Here is a 25,725-nt window from a genome sequence, read left to right as displayed (position 1 = left end):
TTTAGACTTTGAAATGGCAAAGTTTTGTCGACGACCACTGTATTTCAAATTTCAAATGGGTTTTTCAGTGCTATTGTAAAATGTAGCCAGAACCCCAGTTGCAGGGTCTGCAATGGTTTGTATCCTTCTCTAGGGTCACTTCATGCTGCCAGGCCTTTTGTCTTCAGCTTCCCATTATCTCCATGCCACTGGGTCCAGTAAACCAGGCTTGTTTGTCCCATCCACCCTGGGGGCAAAGCTCAGCCTCTTCACTGGTTTCCATAGAAATCTCCGCACAGTGAACATTCGATCCGTGGGAAGTATTGGTAGGAGGCCTGTGGCAGAAATCGAAGTCTGCATCATTTCCTGCCTTCAACTTCTCCTTGCCTCCTCCTCCTTGAAGTTCAGCACAGTAAACAAACCATCCCCTTGTGTCAGAGCCCTTCCACCTGTACCAAGTCCCCTGGAAGCTTGGTAATCGACCCTACACTTAGCAGAATATTATCTCAACACAGACAACTCTTGCTCCCTAAGAAGAGTCTTGGTCCATAATATTTTCTCCAAACCCAGATGCCGAGGAGACAAGTTGGGTAAATGAAGGTATTTAGTGTTTGGTGTGGCTTCATGTTGGTGTGGTTTTTCTCACGCAGGCCTCTGGTGACAGCGTTGCCGCCTCTCCGAAGAGCCGCTACACACCCCTGCCTTCTGCTTCCAGGGAACTCACCAGTCACCGAGGTAGGAACCCTGCTTTTTATTGCTCTCAGTGGCTGCAGGGAGGGATACCGGCCTGTGCGGAGCTCGGGGCTCATTACTGCTGTCTCGGCACTTTGGAAGGAACACAGTGTTTTCAAGTCCTTGATGAGAAAACCATACCTGTCAAGCCTAGTGATTTTCACTCATATTCAACAGAATTTAGTGGCAGTCTATTGGGAAGGCAAATAAGTCTATGGTGGAATATAATTTTGTGATACTTTTTCTTTAAACAAAGAGATTATCGTACTTAAAAATTACTAAGGAGGTCATTTCCTCCAGGGAAAGTGATGGAGAGAAATTAGGAAACTCACTAATATTTGTAAAAGTGTCACTGTTTGGGAGTATAATAGCTGAAATCTGTAATTTCGAAATGAATGAACTCTATGTTACAGCTAAAAGGAATTCCCGTTTGCCTAGTAACATTAAGGCGAATCAATATGCAGTTTTCCCTGAATTCTCTGATCCTTGAAACTTTAATTTGGCTTACCCACTTCTTCCAAAGCCTTGAATTCCTATTGCCATCTCTAAAGTCTGCAAGGAATATAATTTAAACATGCTTTATCCCTAACCTGGCTGCTCAGGCCAAGGACTATGTGACCAGCTTTGTTGGAATTAGTTAGGACAGGAAGAGGCCATGTGATGTAACTTGTTTACCCCATTTTATTCTGGTTATGACCACAGTCATGTTTCGTAATTGTGAATCTACCTTCCAAGGATAAGTAAGAACAGGCTAAGATTGAGGGCATTACATACTTTAAACATTGCTTCTCCAAGCAGGAAATTACCCTTGTACATGCAGGGGACACTGAATAAGGCCTCTTCCAGCTTTGTCATCCAAGCTGCACAGCAGGATGAGTGGGTCGGAGCCAAGTCTGTAGAGATTATCAGAAAGTAGAGCTGGCCCTCTAAGGAAGACATGGAGGTTTCAGGCAAATGGCACACTTATATTCTGCAGGAAACGGTCCACAGAGTAATGCAGGATTCCAGGTGTCTGTGACTTGGACCTGTGTTGTCTGTTTGATGTCTGGGCCCAGTGGAACTTTTCTACATTTAAATATGTGTTGGTTCAATTAGGGTTCAACTGTGATTCCATTCAGTAAGTGTCAAACTTGTGAAAGTCAATTTTGCTCAAAGTCAGGTAGAATAAATAGCTTCCGACATGTTATATTTTGAGGGGTGTGAACAGATCTCTTCTGCTGAATGTCCTTATGAAGGTTGTGAGTATATCCCTTTAGAGACTGTTTTACTGGGTGGCGGGGGGTGGCGGGGATTCCTCTAGGCAAACAATAATACGCTCTCTAGAAGGAATAACAAATTAAGCCTAGCATCATATTCTCATAGATGGTCTCTTGCATTTGAATAAGGGTAGTTTTAACTGTGTAGCCCGTTGACTACATGAGTAGGAACTGAAGTCTCGGAGCCCTCAAGCCTACTTGAGTGGATCTGGCCACGAAATTGAGATTTCACAGCAGGAGGACCCCATAGTGATAGTCATCAGTAATAGGGCAAAGGTCATCTGTCGTCATAACAGTAAAATAAAGAATCTGAACCTTGAAGAAATGGAATATAAAACAATAGTTTTGAAGATATTTTGGTTAATATTTGGAATATGGAAAAATACCTAACATGGTTAGAGTGAAAATAGGCCCCCTTGAATGATATCAGAGCCCAACATCAATAGGGAAAACATTATTTAAAGGGAGCCAAGAGCAGCTGTCTTGAATTTCCTGAGTAATTAATACACATTTAATGCATTTGAGGCATTAGTTGCCTGATCTGTGCTAAGTACTTGGATGTTGAAAAGAGCAAGACTGCGTCATGAAACGACGGCCAGGTCTTTGGACTTATGTTCATGAGGAGACCAGTAAAGAGAGAACCAAAGAAGCTCATTAGGCTGAATTATTATTGGACTGATGTGCGTGGGGAAAATATGTGACTGATATATTTCACCTTGGCATGAATCATGCAGTGACAAATGAGGAAAGCCATAGTTTGCAGCATCCAGAAAGAAACCACTTAATGCCATCTTGGTTTATTTTGTATTTAAGTGAAAGAAATTATTCTAAATTTCTGATTCCATAAATCACCAAACTTTTTGAGTGTCGTTTGTTAATATTTTCATGGCAACAGCCTACAAACATTTATCCAGAGAGGTACTTCCACGTTGTGAAGGCAAATGACACCAATTCTTTCCCAGGTGAAATCCTCCATGATGTTTGAAAGTTGGTCTATAAAGTCCTAAGTGGAAATTCTATTTGTAAATAATTTTTGGTTCATTCGGTTCTCAATCTCTTTTCATTCCGCACCAACGACTACACAAACTGTGGGCAGTAGTTCATGTGCAAATTGCTATTTTTCTATACTTGCCATCTTCCCTTTGCTTGTCCTTTTATGTAACTTCCAATGTCGAGTATGATAGGCCAGAGATTCATGTCCTAAGGACTGTAGATTCAAATGCAAGGGAAGTCTGGGCCCAGAATAATGATCAGGAGACAGGGGACTCTATTTTTCCATCTGTAACGTGTAGATAATCTAAACCTCATGGGGACAGTAATGCCCAGTACTTTGTTCTTCCTGCATGAAATTTTTACTGATCTTACCTGTATTGAATTTTTCCCCTAGTTGAGGTACTTACAATATTTGTTTCTCTCTCCTTAGTGCCATTGCTCATATTCTGCTTTGTATGACAGGGGTCGGGACTATGTACGTCTTGAACTCCTCATGAATGAAAGCTCCCTGAGGGGCAGTACAGATTCTAACTCTCCTTCCCTTTCACATCATTAACTCCTACTCATTCGTCAGGTATCAGCTTCAGTACAACAGCTCCAAAGAAGATTCCTCTGATCTCACCCTGTCCATTTGCTTTAGGTCAGTTTTCCCTTTTCAGGGACTGTCTTCCCAGATGGCAGCTCTTGGCGGTGGGGCGGAGGGGGGGCGGTTGGTGTGGGGTAGGGGGTGGAGGTGCTGATGTCTGTTTACTCGCCACTATTTTCGCAGTGCCTGGCACAGGGCCTCCTACTTAATCAGCGATCAATAAATATTTGTTCAGTAAATGATGAGTGATAGAAACCCAGGGGAAAGTCAGTGACTTAGGTACCTCTTGTTGGTATCTAAGTACCCCCGTTGCATGTAAATTGCGAGGTAACTAGATTGCATCTGAGGAAGGAAACCCATCTGCCTTTGGGGGTGATCACATACTGAAGGGAGCGGCCTGTCTTGTGGACGTCAGACCTCAACTCTGTTGCTTTCAGGAACCCACACACACCATCTTGGATTGGAGCTGTATCTATTGGTTCATTGCCAGAAGACATTTAGCCATATTGCACAACTTCCAAGTAGATAGTTATTTTAATGTCAGAGTTTTCAAACGCTGGTGTTTTGATGATGGAAAGGACTAGGATGAATTAAAGCAACTCATGGAATTATTTTACTAGAACAGAAGTTCTCAAAGAAGGGGATGGAAGTTCAGTAAGATGCAGGTTGTGGTAAAGATAGGGTTTTAGAATGGTCCGCTTAAAGTCTCTCTGAGAATTCTCCTCTAGGTCTGAGCATGTCTTCAGAATATGGGGAATATGGGGCTATGTCAGTGATTCCAACTGCTACCCAGTGATAGTCTGCATACATACTACCTCCTCAGTGGGTAGCCACATTATGAGGAATGTTGAAACGTTTATCACAGAAATGGATATACCCCTGCATGCCACTCTATCTGGTAGCTGTTAGAAGCAGAATTTGCATCTTTATAGACCATTGTGTCTTTTGGGAAAACATTTCTATTTAGAGCATAGACCATAAATAAACCCAATAAGGTGGAGAGGGTAAATGTTAGTTTTCCCATTTAACAGAGGAAGACACCCCCAACAATTGCTAGGGGAGCTGAATCACTCAGCAACAGAGGCAAGGAAAAAGCATCCAAGCTTTGTGTCCTAGATTCCCAGGCCACCCCAGACATTTGTCCTTTACACAGGACACATAAAGCAATCCGCTGCCTGGGGTGCTAAGGCTGTGGTAAAGTACAGCGTCCTTGCCAACTTCTGTCAAAAGAGTTGCCTGTTACTCCCCTCCCTCCACCCTTTTTAAAAAATTACAAATCTATACATTCAGGAGCAGAGATAGTTTGAAAAACCAAAGGGAAAAATGCTATGGTATCAACCTGAATTCAGACAGGGAAAATTGAATGCACACCATTCAAATTATGAAGGGCTTTAATGTAAGGAATGAGAGGCTTACACATACAGGAAAGGACTGACAGGGAAGGTGTCACCCAGAGTCTCACCTCTGTGACCGGTGATTCTCAAGAGCTGCTGAAGATTCTGTGCATCTCAGGAATACTTGGGAATCTCCTCCTGACTTTCTCGGTCTGCAGCACCAAGGCGGCGGTGATTCTCAAGAAGTTCTTCAAAGGTTAGGACTACCCATGCATTGCCCTGCCCCTCCTCTCTGGATTTCCACATCATACTCAGTGTCTCTCTTTGGCCCTCTCTAACCGAGAGCTATGCACACAGGGAATTTTGGGAAATGTAGTTTCTAGTTTCTCCTGTGAGCTGAGAAAACCTCAGAAGGGGGTAGTGGTGATGCCCAATTAAAACAGCCAAGGGCTTCCCTGGTGGCGCAGTGGTTGAGAGTCCGCCTGCCGATGCAGGGGACACGGGTTCGTGCCCTGGTCCGGGAAGATCCCACATGCCGCGGAGCGGCTGGGCCCGTGAGCCATGGCCGCTGAGCCTGCGCATCCGGAGCCTGTGCTCTGCAACGGGAGAGGCCACAACAGTGAGAGGCCCACATACTGCAAAAAAAACCCAAAAAACAGCCAAGCCGGCACATCTACCGTAATCCTACCTTGCCAACCGCTATCACGTTGAGGGTCCCATTCCAATTGTTTGCACGCACATTTTGCAAAGTAATTGCAAACCCAGTGAACATCCCTGAATTATTACTTTTTTTCCCCTGATGCTTATACAGTCTTGAAGATGTGCCATAGTTAACTTGTCAGATTAAGCATTGGACTTTAAAAGTATGAAAGAAAGAAAGCAAGAAACGGAGGGGAATCTGTTACGAAAAGCTGCTTGGAGATGATAATACCCCACTTCTATCCGTTGTTGGCAATCTTGCCATTATTTTTATTGACACAGTCGTTAGAAGCTCGTCCTCTTCTCCAACCAGGGGCTTGGTCTGTTTGTTTTGGAAATTGATTGCTGGGACCATCACAGAGTGATTTACATAGCAACTTATCATAATTAGTTATTGTTTGCAATTTCCTTAATGTGAGTTGCATTTTATGCTTAGCAATTGATTTTTCTGTATTTCTCCATGAAGCAGCTCAATGTGTGTCATCCAAAAAAGAAAAAAAAGGTGGAAGGAAAAACTGCTGGCATTTTTTAGTTTTATTTTTTAAACAGTTTTAGCCTGAGATATCATAAAGTACCTTTTCTCAGAAGCCATAAATGCAGAGGGTTTTGCTTCAACTATTCAAATAAGCCAAAGTGAAATAAATCAGAGGAAAATTAAATGGATGTAGGTGAAGATGTGTCAATGTAGGCAGAGATGTTTGGGATGGGGAAATGTTGGCCAGAAAAACTGTACACCAGCAAGCAGAATACTTCCGGGAGGGCACAAGATGGGGCTGCTTGATAACCAAACTTCATCACAATTTGTTTTAGGCTTATAGGATTTGGAAGCAATCTGTCTCTTTCAGACAATTTAAAAACCTTTTTCTATTTTTCATATTTGTACCATTTTGCTAATGTCAACCCACGGGGAATGTGAAAGCTTAAGTAGACTTGATCATTATAAACAAAATCCACGCAGAATAATAGCAAAGACTCAAGGAAAACAGGTGCATTTATCTGGGTTCTCTTACCAGTTCAGCATCAAGGAGTCTTTTTGCCTATTGCTTGTTGGTTCTCATTGACCATTTAAAGAGATGGAACAAGCAATCTGATGGTTATGGTGACTTTGCCTGGTAGGTCTCACCTAAGATCAGACCCATGACTCAGGCAGCCTGTTTGTTTGCTGCCTTCAGTCTTCCAGAATATTTTGATTAGTCTTTCAAGGGAGCTAACCGTCACATGGCTTCTCATAAAATGTGACTGATTCATTGAAGGTTCATAGAAGTATGATGGATCCAACTCTCCTCTATGGAAAGTGTATTGAAAGCTGTGGAAAAAAGAAAGAAACAAGGAGGTGGGTAGGGAGAGCAGGCGAGGGAGAAGGAGAGAAAAAGAGAGAGAGAAGAAAACAGAAAAAGAAAATCACATTGGCAATTGACAAGGAAGCCTTCTTTGCTGAGGCGGACACGGTTGGTCTGTGGGTCCTGCCAAGCAAGTACATGGCCTCGGCTGCCATCTCTCAGACTCCATGCTGTGGCTTTGCCCTGGCTGTGTGAGGAAAGAGTGTGTTGGTTCCCTGTGCAGAGCTATTATTAGCATTTTCTAATTATGTAAAATACTTTGATGACATTTTCAACAGAACCCCTCACTTTAGTTTTTTCTTCCCTTCATAATGCTTTCATGGGCTTAGAATCTTGGTGGAAGTCTCAGATGCTGAGAGATGCTAATGTTTCTTTTATTTAATCGAGGTGACTCGTGATTTGACAGTAGTGGTTGACAGGTTTATTTTATCTGTGTGGCAGCGGGAGTCTATTTTCAGTCTGTGCACTCTGTTCCTAAGTAAAAGGACTTTACTAAGTGCTGAATAAATTGTACCTTCCTTTGATTCTAGGCCTTGCTGAAATGGTTTAAAAACAGTAGTCTGGGTCATCAAATTCATTTCCCTGCTGCTTTGCAGGGTCAATAGCTTCACTCTGTGTGGAGCGGGGCTGGGTAGATTGGAATGGAGGGTGGTGTAGATTAAAACTTCCACATATATATAGATAGATGTGCAAGTGTGCGCTCGCTGTCTGGGAAGCTGGCAGTGATGGAAGAGCAAGCCAAGTGGAATCTGAAGATGGATGAATCTGTTAGACTATTACCAGGACTGGCATGGACTTTAGCCAGGAACTTGAAGCAGCCTCCTGTAAGTGTGTGAAATCCATAGGGATCCATTTCGTATCCTTTTTCTCCAAGGATGATTTTTCATTTGCAGTCTCTTCAATTGCTTTATTTCTAGTCTTTGGGCAGATCTGTGTGCACTCATAGGCACAGAGGGGCTGTGGAGTTGGTTCTTCCGTTCCAGAGCAAAGCAAGGAGGGCAGAACGGAATCTGGCTGCACACCCCCAACAGCAATCAACCTTCCTTCTGTAGGATGAGAGATCGAAGGATAACCCTTGCCCCAACAGACAGACCAAATACAAAATAGTGATAAAAATATGTCCCTCTGTTTAAAAAAATAATGGAGGGTCCGGAATTGACAGGGTTGAAGATTCTAAATGTCCTGAAGTTTTAGAGACTTGAGCTGTTTCTTCTCCTTCCGTTGCAAGGGAAGAGCTGGGACATGGTCAAATATGTCTCCTGAGATGACAAGTATTGCCCTGAGCACCGTCATTCAAGGAGTCCTTCAGTATGTCTTTATCTTGTATCCACTCTGAACAAAGTATATGTTAGGGTTTGTGGAGAGCTCAGAAACAGAGAGCATGGAATCTGTCTTATAGTTTGATTGTGGAGATACCAAAAATGAAGCAATGCCAACCAAACAGATATTATATATTATATAATTAAGAGTTGCCTCACTTGGTAAAAGCCATGTAAATGCTAAAACTGCTTAGAAAAGAAGGGAATCAGTAAAGGCTAGAATAGTCAGGCATGGCTGTTTGGAGGGTATTGGCATTGAGCTTTGAAGGACAAGTAGGGCATGAGTTGGTGGATGGCAAAAGAAGGGCGCTCCAGAAAAAGGAAATGGGTAAAGAAAAGGTAAGAATAGTTAGAACTGACTGGAGGAAGGGGCCCAGTTTTGAAAAATTCAGAAATAAGTTTACTTGTAGAACAGATTTGTATTATGGCAGGCCTTGAACAGGCAGAAGCATCTAGATTGGATTTAAAGCTGTGCTATATGCTTATTAATCTGAAAGCAGTATGCAAAGGGATTGGAAAGAGAAGAGCCAGGACTTGAGGAGGCCACGTGGGATGGCCTTGAAGGGAGTGTGGTCCAGTTTTGGAAGCTTTGGATTTCTTGACACCAAGCTATGTGACTGCAGACTCTACTGCCTCCAAACAGCAGGTTTCAAGCAAAGGTAATTGAGGCAACAATTTGGTAACAGATGGGGAGGACAGCTGGGGCCAGGACACTGCCAGTGGAGCAGGGGTGGGGGCGATTGTAAAGGGAACCTTACAGCCATGGTGGAGTTGTGGTTTGAGGTTGCTGATGGTTTGGTCTCAGGGTATCCCTGGCTCGGGTATCAGAGAAAATGGACAATCAATGCTTTTCCTCCCCATGTGATTCAGAGTCTTTCTGACGTTGGCTTTTGAAACCAAAATTTAGAACCCAGCATCAATTAAGATAATGGTGAAGTAATCTAGCATTTGATGCTGAAGGATGGAGTAGCTGGCGAATAGGGGAAGAAATATGAGAACGATTCTGTAACAAATGCAATTGGCTGACTTAATGACTGATTATAGTTAGAGGTAGAGGGTACCAGAGAACAGACAGCTGCGAGGAAGCTGGCCTGGTTCATGGGAAGCTGTAGTCTCTGCCTGTACCCCTTCTCACATTCCTCCTTGCAGGATTCTCCACTGCCACTCAGGCATGAGCTATAATCTGGCCTGTTAAATGGAAGACTGCTGGAATTAATGTAGTGGAGCTCGTGGCAACAGGAACAAACATATAAGAAGCAGGCAGGGAAGCCACAAAAATGTGTTCTCATTCGAGCCTTTGGCTCAAGATGAGCTACATTCTTTTAAAAACGAATAAGGGCTCAGGGTGTTTTATTCCTGAATCTTGGGTTTCTGGAAGGAGAGCTCTTTGAAAGCCAATGCTTTTGGTCTAGATTGTTCTGCTGGGAGCTCTGCCCAACCTTAACTTCCTAGGCCCAGGTCTTCCCGCTCATTTGTTTCCCCTTCTCTTAGAGAAAACTTTACCCCTGCCCCAGGTTTTTCCTCATGTAGCGCTTTTACAGCCTTTTTGGAACAAATAAACAAACATCTGGAATCGTGTGGTCCATTTAATTAAAAAGTTTGCGTTTGGCCAGAAATGGTAAAATCATGAAAAATGGCCTGTCGGTGAACTCAAGAAGGCCAAACGATGACGTCGTTGGCTGCAAGTGGATTGAAACTGAGTGAGTGAACACCTGCTCGGTTCAGCCTTCTGTCCTCCTGTTCCCCCTTCCAGCCATTAATATTTACTGCTCTGGTTCTTCATCCGTCCTAATGCAATTCTTGGTTGAGGCTGGTCGGGGGACGGGGCTGTTACTTTTCCAATAACTTGGGGTTTGTCGGGATGTGTGTACTTTATGAAGGGTGTGGAATTGGGCTTTTTGACTTCTCAGTTCCCTTAATCAGAATTCCATATGCTTCAGGTCATTGCAGGGGCCTCTTTCTGTTCCTTCAATCAGTCAGCCGACCGTGGGTTTTTTTCAGACGCACTCTGGACTGGGAGGTTGTGGGAAATGCAAGGGAAGCTGTGGGCTCTGCCTTCAAGAAACCTATAGTCTAATTGGAGAAAGAAGGCCCTACACACACAGAAAGCAGAGGTCAAGCTAGATGCAAGAGTGCAGGAAAGGGAGAACGGAAGCATGGGGTTAGTGAGAACAGAAGTATGCGCAGGTGGCTTCCTATGAAGGTTAGTGAGAACGGAAGTATGGGGAGGTGGCCTCAGATGAAGATGAGAACTGAGTTGAAAGCAAATAGATGAAAGGAGAAAGCTGGGTTTATCTTATCTCACAGGAGCAGCCACTGCTAAGTTCTTTTTACTCAGGTGTAAAGAAAGGGCTTTACTCCCTCCATTCTCTGCTTCCAAATATCTAAGACCCCTTTCTCCAAGTCACCTCATAGAAACCTACAGACTGAGAGAAAAACATGTGCTTAATACAGAAACACAGTTTCACAATAAATCTTCCATCCCCTGCCTCTCCACTTATACAGTTCCGCCCAGTTGTTGCTCCTGTGTACTTTGAATATAAAAATTCTAAAGCCACCACTGGAGTGAAACCATTTATATAGGTGACAAACTTGGAGGAATCTTCCCTGGGCCGTTTCAGAGTGTGAAAGAGAACTTGGGGAGAGACCAAGTGGAGTTCTTGCTTAATTTCTGGCCATAATCTAGGTGAGGTACATGTGCGAAGGAACGTTATCGCAGGGGTTAGCCAGGATGATTCTGTTTTTCTGACGAGCTCCCTCAGCAGGGCCTGCCTGTGGTGAAGTAAAATATAAGTTCCATTTGCATATTAAGAGAAGAATGTTGAGAGTATTTGGCTTTGCAGAGTGTAGTGCTCTGATATGTCTTCCACTTGAGAATTTAATCCCAGGATAAAGTCATTCTGAAAAAAAAGATGAGAAGTCTTTCTGTTGTTGTTGTACAGAATACGAAGGAAGTATCTAGGGAGCTGGAAATACAGTGGGTGCCATTTAGGTTGGATCTAAGGAAAGGATGAGTATTGTTGAACTCAGGTGTGGATTGGCAAGGGTGATTGGGAAACCACCATTCCCCAAGGCCTTTTACTGCTCATCTGTCTTTGAGAGTTGAATAGTGTAGCCTGGAGGAAGTGAAATGAAATTTATACAACTTTCAAATCCAATCAGGATTTGAAACACAGATCCAGGGTTCTCTTTGTCAATGCTAGTTCAGCTTTTTTTTTTTTTTTTTTAATTAAATGAAACCAGGGTTTCACCTTGACCCCTCCGGACTTTTGCAAGCACAGACAGATACAAGACCATGTTGGAAAAACACTCCACTGTTGTCAGAGGAGTTCTTAGTCCTGGACTCTTTATTATTCTTGTGCATCTGCTTCTTTAAATACTCTCTGCAGAAGCATTAGCATGAAAATAAAGAGTATAGCAACTTGGAATTTTCCATTTGTAGCTTCCTTAGTCTGTGGGGTCAAAGTTCTATCCTCAGGGATGCTAATGCAAACTTTGTGTGCTGTTCCAGGGCAAATGTTTCTCAGCTAAAAGACAAGAGGGGGTGGGGAGCCAGGAAAATAATGCAATGCTAATTCCCAAACACAGACTGCCTGGAGATTCCAATTTAAATTGCTGCTCCCTTACCCCTCTTCCCACCCTCCCCCAAAGAAAAAAAATATCCTGTGTTGGAAGGACAGACATCTGTGTAAGAGCAATAAAACAGTCTTCCCTCTTGTGGATTAGCTCTTCATTCCTTTATTTATCTTGCTATACCTCATCAGTTTCTCCAAAATCAAGGAGAGTCAAAAAGGATAAGATGCAGTCCCTTTCTTTGTTTTTGATTAAAGAAACCCATAGAGCCATTCTCCCACACAATTTATTTTTTTCCTCAAGAGAGAGCTTTCCTCTTATGTCTAATTTCTCCCTTTCTTCATCTGCTTCCCTGGAATCTTTCTAGACCTTGCTTCATACAGTGTACAAATCAAAGACGTAAAGTCCCCTGGAGAACAGGTTAGTCAGGGCAGTGAGTGCTGGCATATCTGGGAGATTGTAAAGCATAAGAAGAATTAAAACAGCATAAGGAACATGTTCTACAGCCTCCTTTTCTTCTTCTGAATCCCTAGAAATTTGTTAATTAATTAAACAGATATCTAAGGAATATATACTTTATTCCAAGCACTGTTCTAAACATTAGGGATAGAGGGATGAATAAAACGGACAAAAATCTCTGCCTTCAGAGAGTTTACATTCTGGTAAGACAAAGGATTTGATAATTCAGATTAAAAAAAAGAAAAGCCCCATAGAATATGTTAGAGAGAAGTATATGATGAAAAACAGGCAAAGGAGATGAGGTGTTGTATAGTGGTAATTTGAGGCTTGATAGCCAGAGAAGCCATCACTGAGAAAGTGGCATTGAAGTAACAACTTTAAGGAGGTGAGAGATGGGAACTTGATAATATCTGAGAGAAAAGTCATCCAGGCAAAGGAAAGAGCAAGTGCAAGGCCTTGAGATAGGAGCATGCCTGGCCTACGTGAAAAAGAGCTAGGAGGCCAGTGTGGCATCTTGTAGGCCATTTACTATTACTGAGGCAGGAGGCTGTCTTAAGGTGTTAGCAAAGATGATGGAAGTGATATTACACTACTCTACACTACTCCCTACAGGGGAATTTTAAAAAAACCTAACCAATAACTAACTGAAAAACAAGATGGGATATTGTTGTTGATCAGGAACTATGTAGACTTTGTGCAAGATGGTTAAGATAGTATGGAAGAGACCTTCTTTAAAATGTAGGACCAGCTTCAGGTGTTTGTTAAGCACAAGGAGCTGCTGGGGACCTCACAGCAGCCAACAAGGGAGGCCTTCTCCATGGGTAGTCACGTGGGTCAACCCGTCCGTATGCCTGTCCCCATCCTTACTTCAGGCATCACTCAACAGAGCTATCTTTAAGCCAGAGTAGTAAGTATGAGTGACTGGAAGAGTGAAGTAAGATGGAAAGAGTTGGTAGAAATGTAATAGTCATAATAGATGGGAATGGGCCAAATCAAAAGGCAGAGTACTCCCAGACTTGGTAAAAAAAAAAAAAAAGGAAACGTAAAATAAAATGCTTTTTATTTTTTTTAATTTTTTGAAAGATTTATTTATTATTTATTTATTTAATTTATTTTTGGCTGCGTTGGGTCCTGGTTGCGGCACGTGGGATCTTCGTTGAGGCATGCGGGATCTTTCATTGCGGTGCGCGGGCTCTTCCTTGCGGTGCACGGGCTTCTCTCTAGTGTGGCACGCAGGCTCCAGAGCGCGTGGGCTCTGTAGTTTGCGGCACGCGGGCTCTAGTTGAGGCGCGGCTCGCAAGCTCAGTAGTTGCGGCACACGAGCTTAGTTGCCCACGGCACGTGGGATCTTAGTTCCCTGACCGGGGATCAAACCTGCATCCCCTGCATTGTAAGGTGGATTCTTTACCACTGGACCACCAGGGAGGTCTCAATAAAATGCTTTTTAAAGAGATATTTACAATAAAATGACATAGGAAGCTTGAAAAATACAGGGATTACGGGGGTGGAAGAAAAAAGCAACTTGATACATGCTAAAAACCCAGGAATAGCAATGCTAATATCACACAAAAAAAGGCTCAAGATGATTACTGAAATGATGAGGAGGAATATTTTTTATAATTAAGAAGATATAATGGGAAGCTATAACAATCATGAATCTCAATGCATATAACAACAAAGCTCTGAAATACATGAGGCAACAACTCCTAGAAATACTATAGGTAAAACTGACAGCCACAGTCACACGTGACATCTTAAGCGTATCTCCCATAGAAAATTACAAGTAAGTGACCAGAGATTTCACAATATGTATATTTTGTTAAACAACAAACAAAATGGACATGCTTTTTTTTAAAAAAGAAATATATGGAATAGTCACAAAAGCTATCCAGAAATTGAGTCATAAATGAAACTGTAGGGCAATGTCTTTTACAAATGTGAGTAGAATAATCTTCAGTGAGAAATTAACAATAAAATTAACAATAAAACAATGAAATGTAGTAAAAAAAAGTACTTGCCTAGTGACCAAGTAGGATTTATCTTAAAATTGAAAGGATAGTTTACTATTAGAATTTATCAGTAAACTTGTCATATTGGAATATTAAAAGGAAAAATATGTAAGATAATGGTAATAGATACAAAAGAAAGGAAAGAAGAAAAAGGAAGGGAGAGAGGGCGGGAGGAAAGGGAGAGAGAGAGAAAGAGAAAAAGAAGGAAGAAAAGGAAGGAAGGGAGGGAGAAAGAAAGAAAGCAATGAATTTAATAACCTTTTTTGCTCACATCTCTTAGCAAACAAGGAATAGGTGGGAACTTCCCTAACTTGATAAAGATTATCTGTCCAAAACCTACGACAGTCTGCAGAGAGAAGAATAAAGAATTAAAAATGTTCTCATTAAAGTCCCTGAACAGGCAAGTAAGGAATATTCTATATCCCCTTGGAGATGCTAGCCAAAGCAATAAGATGTACTACAACAACAACAAAAGCAAAAAAGAGAGCAATAAAAGTAGCAGTAAATACAGCATTATTTGCAGTCAATATGATTTACATCATTTTTCTGTAACAGACCAGATGTTAAATATTTTAGGATTTGCAAGGCAGAAGATATTTGTCACAACTACTTAGCTCTGCCTTTACAGAATATAACATGACAGAACTAAGGCCCATCATATTGGTAATAGGAAAAAATGTAAATGTGCTTAATTCACGTATTTAAAATACTTTCAGACTGGATCATAAGGCAAAACCCAATTCTCTGTGTTATATAGAGAAACAAACAAATTGAGTCAGAAAAGCTGAAATAAAAGGCTGGAGCAAAAAGAAAGCAGGGGTTACAGTCTAAATATCACAAGGTAGAATTCAAGAAGAAGAGCCTTACATAAGACAGAGAAGTCATTTAGTGGAACAAGACAGTAGTCTATTATGTTCACTGACTCTGTGGGTCAAGAATTCCAAGAGAGGACAGTGAGAATGACTTATCTCTGCTCTGTGATATCTGGCGCCTCCAGAGAATGACTTATCTCTGCTCTGTGATATCTGGGAGCTAGAATCATCTGAAATCTCATGTACTCACTTGCTCAATGGTTGATGATGGCTGTTGGCTGGGAGCCTGAGTTCTCCTTGTGGTCTTCCTTTGTAGCCTAGTTAGGCCTAGAAACATGTTAGTGTAGTGGCTGAGTTACAAGGGCAAAAGAAATTCATGAGAGAGTAAGAGTCAGGCAAAAGCCATATCATCTTTTTATTATCTATGTCTTAAAAGTCGTGTAGCATTACTTTAGCTACATTCTGTTCATCAGGATAGTCACAAAAACCCTGCTCAAGTTTAAGGGAAGAAAAAATAGATTCTGCCTCTTGATGGGGAGTGGCAAAGTTCTAGAAGAGCTTGTGGGACCCAAAATATTGCTCTGACCATTTTTGTCAAGTGCAGTCTTCCACAGTAATGTATTTGTTCATAAACAAAATTTCAGTGAATTCCAGGGAGTAGAGGTAGTACAAAAAACTCTGGTCACAATGTAATAAAACTATAAATTAATAACAAAATCAGATTGCAAAAAGCCAGATATGATGGTGAAACCATTATCTATCAGAAGCTATGAGATAGATCTAAGGCCATTCTCAGTAGAAAACAGCTTTAAGTACAGGTATTAGTTTTTTAAAAAAGGGAAAAATTGTAAAAGATAAAGTAAGCATCTGACTCAAATACTCAGCTAAATAAAATTAAAGAAAGTGAAGGAATGGATTAGTAAAGCTAATGAACAGTAATAAATAAAGTAATAATACTGTAATAAAACAAGCTGTATAATGAATAAAACAAAAGATAAGTTTTAGAAAAACTAAATCACTAACATAATCAAGGAAAATTTTAAAGAATGAAAATATACATTTGCTTATACGTAGGTAAAAAATTAAAAGCCACAGAAAGAAGAGAAAATTAAAAGAATCATAAGAACTAACTTTGTTCAATTCTGTGCAAATATATGAAAATCTAGATCAAGTGGATAATTTTCTAGAGAAATATAATTCCTCAAAACTGACTCCAGAAGAGGTAGAAAATTGAAACAGATTGATTTCCATAGGAAAAATTAAATTTTTAAGGACCTATCACCACGCCCACAAAAGCACTAAGTCTAGGTACTTTTATGAGGAAATTTTATCAAACATTACAAGAGAAGATATTCAGTAGTACTCTGTTAAGTATTTAACAACTGGTTCTCTGTGAACACACACACACAACACATGCAAAACAAACACCTCTCCCCCCACCATGTGTGGTGTTTGCCAGTTTCTGTGGCATGAATATTTCCACCATGACTGATTTCAAGCTACATATGTGACGTTACTTCATGTGGACTTGGGAAGAGATGTACACAGTCTGTTCTTGTGAGTCATTGCAAGCCGACTCCTGTACACCACAGTGATGATTCCAAATCTATTTAAACTGCTCCAGAGCACAGATAAATAAGTACTTCCAAATTCTTTTTATAAAGAACATAAAACCTTTATAGAAAAATCAATAAGAATTACAGAGAAAATAGCTACTTTTCATCTGGATTTTGAGTATAGGTGCAAAAAATCCTAAATAAAATAATTATGAAAAACATCCTGCAGCATAAACAGAAGAGTAAAATATTATGACCAATTAAGATGTATTCTAAGTATGCAATGAAGTCTCAATATTAGGATATCCATTTATTTAATCTTTTTAATAGAGCTAAAGAAGAAAGCCATAATTCTATAAGAGCTGAAAGGGCTTTGGCCAAATTCAATAACCATTCTTGATTAAAAGTATACAAAAATAGATGTATACTTCCTAAGCATGATAAATCGCATCCATCTCAGCCCAAAAGCCAACATCAAACTTAGTGTGCAAACATTAAGAGGTATTCTTATTAAAGTAAGGACAACATAAGATATCTGTAACCACCACTATTATGTAATATTTTACTGGGAATGGTAGCCAATGCAATAGACAGGAGAAGGAAACTATAGGCATGAGAATGGAAAGCATATGGCAAAACTGTCATGTTTACAGATGATTTTATTTGCTTTGACAATTGGAAACTCAAGAGAACCAACTGAAGGACTAACAAGAGAATTCAGTAATAAAGTAAGGTATAAGACTAATATACAGAAACACTAGCCTTTTTTTTTTTTTACATCCACTCTTCCCACCCCACAACTCCTTCCCTCTCAGCTCCTCCCTCTCCAGCTCCTTCTCCTGGACCCACAGCTGCCTTTTAACATCAAAATGGAAACCAATTAGAAAGTACTTTTAAGATTCCAATTACAAAAGCAACATAAAAGACAATAAATTGAGAATATTATAATGTACATGAACAGAAGTGTAATATCTTCATAAAAAAACTTAAAAACGCTCTAGAAGGACATACCAAAAGTCTTGAAGATATGAAGACACATACCATATCCTTTTATAAGAAACCTCAAGGCCATAAATATGTCAGTGACCTCTTTGTTAAAATATAAATTCATTATGAAGCTTCATAACAACCAAAGATTTTTTTCTTTTTAAACTAGAAAAAAATGAATCTAAAATTAAGATTGGAAAATAAGCGAAAGTAATATCAGGGATCATTTAGAAAAATAATTGTAGTAAGAGGAAGTTAGATATCATATTACAAAACCTCAATAATTAAATCAACGTGGTCAAGGTATGCAAATCACCAAACAGACTAATAGTCAGAAGTCTAGAACTACTCAATTATATGTGGGGATTCAGGATATGATAAAGTTGTATCTTAAACTACTGGAGAAAGATAGACTATTCCATATATGTTCTTGGGGCAAATGAGTAGTTATTCTGAAAAAAAAAAGTTTGGATCCATAACCCATACCTTACACCAGGATAGATTACAGATGAATTAAATTTTTAAATGGAAAAGAAAAAGAAACCATGAAAGTCCTAAAAGAAAATAGTGAACTCAGAATTCAGAAGCCCTAATTTAAAAAACAGAAATTGAAAAATGTAATCTTATTAAAAATACTCTTGACTTTATTTTTTTTAATCTATTACACATTTTTTAAAAAAGACTTTTGACTTAAGCAAAGTCAAAAGACAATGAACTTTGAAAATGTTTGGAAATCATATCACAATGATAGATTATATATATTTCTAATATATGAAGAGTTTCTGAAAATTTGTTTTCAAGTGATCAACAACCCAGTTTAAAAATAGGTTTTTCTTAGAGGAAAACATAGGCAGAACATTCTATGACATAAATCACAGCAATATCCTTTTTGACCCACCTCCTAGAGAAATGGAAATGAAAACAAAAATAAACAAATGGGACCTAATGAAATTTAAAAGCTTTTGCACAGCAAAGGAAACCATAAACAAGACCAAAAGACAACCCTCAGAATGGGAGAAAATATTTGCAAATGAAGCAACTGAAAAAGAATTAATCTCCAAAATTTACAAGCGGCCCATGCAGCTCAATAACAAAAAAACAAACAATCCAATCCAAAAATGGGCAGAAGACCTAAATAGACATTTCTCCAAAGAAGATATACAGATAGCCAACAAACACATGAAAGAATGCTCAACATCATTAATCATTAGAGAAATGCAAATCAAAACTACAATGAGATATCATCTCACAGTGGTCAGAATGGCCATCATCAAAAAATCTAGAAACAATAAATGCTGGAAAGGGTGTGGAGAAAAGGGAACACTCTTGCACTGTTGGTGGGAATGTAAATTGGTACAGCCACTATGGAGAACAGTATGGAGGTTCCTTAAAAAACTAAAAATAGAATTACCATACGACCCAGCAATCCCACTACTGGGCATATACCCTGAGAAAACCATAATTTAAAAAGTACCAAAATGTTCATTGCAGCTCTATTTACAGTAGCCAGGACATGGAAGCAACCTAAGCGTCCATCAACAGATTAATGGATAAAGAAGATGTGGCACATATATACCATGGAAGTTTACTCAGCCATAAAAAGAAACGAAATTGAGCTATTTGTAGTGAGGTGGATGGACCTAGAGTCTGTCATACAGAGTGAAGTAAGTCAGAAAGAGAAAAACAAATACCGTATGCTAACACATATATATGGAATCTAAGAAAAAAAAAAAAGGTCATGAAGAACCTAGGGGTAAGACGGGAATAAAGACACAGACCTACTAGAGAATGGACGTGAGGATATGGGGAGGGGGAAGGGTAAGCTGTGACAAAGTGAGAGAATGGCATGGACATATATACACTACCAAACGTAAAATAGATAGCTAGTGGGAAGCAGTCGCATAGCACAGGGAGATGAGCTCGGTGGTTTGTGACCACCTAGAGGGGTGAGATAGGGAGGGTGGGAGGGAGGGAGACGCAAGAGGGAAGAGATATGGGAACATATGTATATGTATAACCGATTCACTTTGTTATAAAGCAGAAACTAACACATCATTGTAAAGCAATTATGCTCCAATAAAGATGTTAAAAAAAAAAATAGGTCAGTAATGGCATGCCCAGAAATACTTGCATACGATTAAGTGAAATATATGCAGTTGTATTTATTGTAGAGTAGATGTGCTAGCTAAACATTGAAAATAGCCAACTATCTATCGACTGAGAAATGGTTAAATAAATTATGGTATGTCCAATATGGACTATTATGTAGCTCTGTCAAAAGAATTAGGAAGCTCCTTGCAAAATTATATGCAAGTCTGTGCAGTTATTTATCATTAAGAGCATAAAGTGAGGTGCTCAGCAATATGCAAAGCATAGTACTATTTATGCATCAAAGGTGGAACAATAAGAATCTATGTTTGTAAAAAGACCGAAAGACAGATGATAGTAGTGACCCCCTATGGACGGGGAGGAATGATGAGGAACGTGGGAAGACCGGGTGGGAGACAGACTGTTCACTAGGCACATATATTTCCTTTAAAAATTTTAACTATATTCAAAAAATAAATTGAATTTAAAGACTAAAATAGAATCTGTAGAGCCTCTAACCTAACAGTTACACATGTCTTAGGGGAAGTATGCAGAATGATGTTCATTGCAGTGGTTTTCTGGTAGTAAAAAAATACAAAGAGAAATTATATTCCCATCAGAAATGGAATGGTAGAAGTATGGTAAATATGATACTGAATACTGTGAGGAGTGGGTTTTTTTTTTTTGCGGTAAGCGGGCCTCTCACCGTTGTGGCCTCTCCCGTTGCGGAGCACAGGCTCCGGACGCGCAGGTTCAATGGCCATGACTCACGGGCCCAGCCGCTCCGCAGCATGTGGGATCTTCCCGGACCGGGGCACGAACCCGTGTCCCCTGCATCGGCAGGCGGACTCTCAACCACTGCGCCACCAGGGAAGCCCATGTGAGGAGTGTTTTTAAAAATTAAGTAAATAAGATACTAAAACAGAACGCTCTGCAAGATATATTTTTGAGCAAAAATCAATGTGCGTGCAAAACATTTGTACACTATGATGGAATTTATGTATTTAAAAGCACAAAATCACACACACATACACTCACACACATACACGTGTGTAAATGCACAGAAGCAGTTTTGGAAGGATGGACAGAAAACCCCTGACAGTAGTTACTTCTACAATTTGGGGGAGATCCAAATCGCAGTGGCAGAAGAGTAGAAGATCAGAAAGAGTAGCTTTTTCAGTATCTGAATTTTTATAAAAATGTGCTAATATTTTACTCATGTAAAATAATGAAATAAATAATAATAAAATAAATATAATAATAATAAAAACAGTAGTAATAATAAAATTCCAAAGAGGGTAGAAATTTTGGGTAATCTGTAAGCATTTTGGAGACTGAAACTTTATTTCCCCAAGGCCAGTGATAAAGAAATAGTTTCTTTGACAATGTCCCTTTTCTTCAAATGTAAATAATCTAGTGTTGAGAATACATACTAAACTATCTGTACTCTGTCACTGTTGGGGAATGGGCTATTCATATGAATTAAATTTTCAGGTAAATAAAGAGATGTAGAGAAAAAAGTAAAGAGGTCCAGGCATCTTGCATGGCTTACTGATTTACTGAGAATAGGAAGGGCGATGTCTGCATTAAAAGAGCTTCTATTTATTGAGTGATTTCTTTAGAGCCAGGCACTGTGCTGGTATTTTACATGTGTTTGTGGTCTCATTTAATCATGGGAATATCTCCTAAAGCTGGATATTATCCGCATTTTATATATGAGGAAATTGAAGCTTAGAGAGATACTGTGTAGTTTACCCAAGGTCCCAGTGCAAATAAGTGTCCTTCATGAGATTGAAAACCAGGTCTGACCCTGAAGCCTGTGTTCTTTCTTCTGTTCCATACTGCCCCCCCCCCAATAAAATACACTTAACAGAGTAACTACACTGAATATATTTTAATCTGTTTCTTGATGATTCAAGAAAGCACTTCTGACTTTTTCAGTATTGCAGGCACCCTGCAATGATGAGCATCAATTATCAGAGTACTAGTGAAGCATGAAAATGATGGTTAATTGGAGATATCCAGTTGAAAGAAAGCAGAGCGATACTGTATTTACAGAATGTAGTGCTTTTAGTACAGATAAATAAAGGTGCAACACAATCGCTGGTGTGATCTTTGCATAGCCCCTTTGTTATTATGGACCTGCATATTGTGAAAGTCTTTATCCCCTATTTACTGATTCATGTGTTCTGTCATTTTCAGCACTTACGTTAGACCTTGTTTCGATGTTTGCAGTCCTATAAATATTGTTTAGATACGTGATGCAATTTTCCCCCTGTTGGAATCTCATAGCAAAAGATCTGATCTCTGCAACCTGAACTAACGCAAGCAGAGTTTAGGTGTACTGCACCAGTGGCTTCGTAGATGACCTGTTTGGTTACAGATTATAAATGCCATTTAAAGAAAGCAGGAGATGGCTCCTGAGTGTCTAGTAAACTTCAACAACCACCTGAGAGATACCTCTGTGTGACCGCATAAAATGGAAATAAAGAATGGCACATAACCCATTGACTATGCACTTTCTCACCTGCTGAGAGCAAAACGCAATCCAATGCAATTTTAGTACTTACATGCCTCTTAGGAAAATAGATCCCTAAAAATCTCCAAGTGCAGCACTAGAAAAATTCCTTAAATTTGTGCTATGCTTGATATTATAAAACCCAAGGAACCTTAGATTTTCTCCTTGAGTGAAATGGACTGGTAATTTTGTTTTGTTATATTATCCACCAAACATAATGATAATGGGTCACATGCAATTTAGGGAAAAATTAAGTCTAATAAGAAAAATCTCTAATAAATACTAATAGCATCTTATTGGTATTTCATTGGTCTAACCCGCCTATTAACATTTGTTTTTACATATTAAATGGTCTGTAATATGTTGGAAATGAAGAAGACAGTAAAAATTCAAATAAGCAATTTTATAATATACACGTTACAAATGTTTGCATGCCTCTTCCCTCAGGCAGGTACTAGGAGGGATGGTACATAAAAGGGAGTGGTACTAGGATATAACAGGAGATTCTTGATTTTAGATGTGTTGAGCAGTAAAAATGCTCACTGTAGGGGCTGGACCCCGTCATTAACCAAGAATGCAACCCTTTCGATGAAAACCAGAATTCAGCCCTGAGGAAAGGATATGATTAATTATTTCCTCAAATCAGGCTTCTTCTGAGCTACTGGAGGAGGGTGGAGGAGCTTAGGGAACCTCTGGTACCCAAGCAGAAAGGTGGGGTGGGTCCCATATATTGTTAGCTACCCATCACAGACAATGTGGTAGGGTGGGGTAGGACTAAGGGAATGTATACAGGAAGCTCTCCTTATTAGATATGTGCTTCTCAAGCCTACGTAAGAATCTCCTAGGGAACGTCCATAAGGTAAAGATGTTTGAACACCTTCTTTCAGGGATTCTGATTCAGTGAGCCTGGGGTGATATCCTGGCTTCTGTTATTTTTAATGAGCTCTGATGATTCCTCTACACACAGCAATTGGAGGACCACTGCATTGATACTGAAGAGGAGTCTCTTTTTGCGAGTCCTCTCAGCCATGAGGTTTAAGAGAGTAGGGACTATTTCCAAACCCTGCTGGCTAGTGGTGTGGCAGCCACAAATGTCTTATCATGTCAGGCCCTCAGTGGTTAATGAGAAGGACTAGGCAGCCTGCGGGAGACTAAGGAGGATTTGCTGTCCAAGGCACTGTACTGTGTGCAGAAATGGCACGGGTCCCTGTCCTTAAGAAACTTATAATTTAGGTGGAGATAGCAGACAAAATGCAGTGAAATGTTACAAGTGCTGTGAAACTGGGGGACACTGAGTGCTTGGTTATTAGGTGGAGGGTGGCGTCAGTCAACGTAAGGCTTGAACGAAGGGCTGGCAGTGGATACAGAGAAGAAATCTTCAGAGGAATGGTGCTGAGAAGTTTGAGTAGGAGGTATCCACTGGCAGGTTGTAAGTGGTGAGTAGGAGGGACGAGCATGAGATGACTCCCAGGTTTTTGGCCTGAGTACTTTTGTGGAAGGTGGAGCCATTTCTGAGGAATGGCATTTGGGAGGAACAGATTCAAGGGAACGTGTTGAATGTGAGATGTCTGTGCATGCCAGTGGAGATGCTCTAAATCATGGGTCAGCAAACTTTTGCTATAAAGGGCCAGAGAGTAAGTGTTTTAGGCTTTGGAGGCCAGATGGTCTTTGCCGTGACTACTCAGCTCTGTCTGTCATCGTAGCATAACAGTATTTGTAGGCAATAAGTAACCAAACAGGGATGGCTGTGTTCCAATAAAACTATGTTTACTAAAGCAAGTGGCAGGCCAGACTTGGCCCATGGGCTGTAACTTTAAGTGTAAGTGTGAATAGCAGATACAGATAAGAGACGTATTGACTCCTGTATGTCTCTGTATATAGTGTCTTTCTCTGTATCCGTAGAATCTCACCTAATCTATACACACACTGCATTTCATGGTTATTTTGAACAAAGAATTTTCAAAATATACAAAAATTGCTCAATGATTATCTAAAAAAAATGACATTTGGAAATGTGAATTAAAACTGTAAAATAATACAAGGAAAAATATTAAAAGCAGCACAGAAAACTGACAAATATCATACAAGGGAATCCCCATAAGGTTAACAGCTGATCTTTCAGCAGAAACTCTGCAAGCCAGAAGGGAGTGGCAGGACATATTTAAAGTGATATGGTAAAGGGAAAAACCTACAACCAAGATTAGTCTACCCAGCAAGGATCTCATTCAGATTCGACAGACAAATTAAAACCTTTACAGGTAAGCAAAGCTAAGAGAATTCAGCACAACAAAACCAGCTTTACAACAAATGCTAAAGGAACTTCTCTAGGCAGGAAACACAAGAAAAGGAAAAGACCTACAATAACTAACCCAAAACAATTAAGAAAATGGTAATAGAACATACATATCAATAATTGCCTTAAATGTAAATGGATTAATGTTCCCACCAAAAGACATAGCCTGACTGAATGGATAAAAAAACAAGACCGGTATATATGCTGCCTACAAGAGACCCACTTCAGACCTAGGGACACATACAGGCTGAAAATGAGGGGATGGAAAAAGATATTCCATGCAAACAGAAATCAAAAGAAACCTGGAGGAGCAATTCTCATATCAGACAAAAGAGACTTTAAAATAAAGACTATTGCAAGAGACAAAGAAGGACACTACATAATGATCAAGGGATCAGTCCAAGAAGAAGATATAACAATTGTAAATATTTATGCACCCAACACAGGAACACCTCAATACTTAAGGCAAATGCTAACAGCCATAAAACGAGAAATCGGCAGTAACACAATCACAGTAGGGGACTTTAATACCCCACTTTCACCAATGGACAGATCATCCAAAATGAAAATAAAGAAGGAAACACAAGCTTTAAATGGTACATTAAACAAGATGGACTTATTGATATTTATAGGACATTCCATCCAAAACCAACAGAATACACTTGCTTCTCAAGTGCTCATGGAACATTCTCCAGGATAGATCATATCTTGGGTCGCAAATCAAGCCTTGGTAAATTTAAGAAAATTGAAATCATATCAAGTATCTTTTCAACGCTATGAGACTACATATCAATAACAGGAAAAAATCTGTACAAAATGCAAATTCATGGAGGCTAAACAACACACTAGTAAATAACTAAGATCACTGAAGAAATCAAAGTGGGAATCAAAAAAATACCTAGAAACAAATGACAGTGAAAACACGTAAACCCAAAACGAGCAAAAGCAGTTCTAAGAGGGAAGTTTATAGCTATACAAGCCTACTTCAAGAAACATCTCAAATAAACAACCTAATCTTACACCTAAAGCAACTGGAGAAAGAAGAACAAAAAATCCCCCAAAGTTAGCAGAAGGAAAGAAATCATAAAGATCAGATCAGAAATAAAGGAAAAAGAAATGAAGGAAACGATAGCAAAGATCAATAAAACTAAAAGCTGGTTCTTTGAGAAGATAAACAAAAATTTATAAACCA

At 39.8% G+C, this 25,725-nt stretch overlaps 1 protein-coding gene across 1 annotated transcript in view; it reads left to right on the top strand.

Annotated features, from left to right (window-relative positions):
- LRMDA (leucine rich melanocyte differentiation associated) overlaps positions 1-25,725 on the top strand; it is a 1,127,525-nt gene that overhangs the window by 877,674 nt on the left and 224,126 nt on the right. Inside the window, exon 6 of the mRNA XM_033841616.2 lies at positions 630-714. Within this exon, the coding sequence (XP_033697507.1) occupies positions 630-714 (85 nt within the window). The remainder of the gene's footprint in view (positions 1-629; positions 715-25,725) is intronic.

The sequence above is a fragment of the Tursiops truncatus genome, chromosome 16, assembly GCF_011762595.2.
Source record: "Tursiops truncatus isolate mTurTru1 chromosome 16, mTurTru1.mat.Y, whole genome shotgun sequence".
In the NCBI taxonomy this organism is placed as follows: domain Eukaryota; kingdom Metazoa; phylum Chordata; class Mammalia; order Artiodactyla; family Delphinidae; genus Tursiops; species Tursiops truncatus.
Note: the sequence above shows the minus strand (reverse complement) of the source record. Positions and strands in the feature narration are given on the sequence as shown.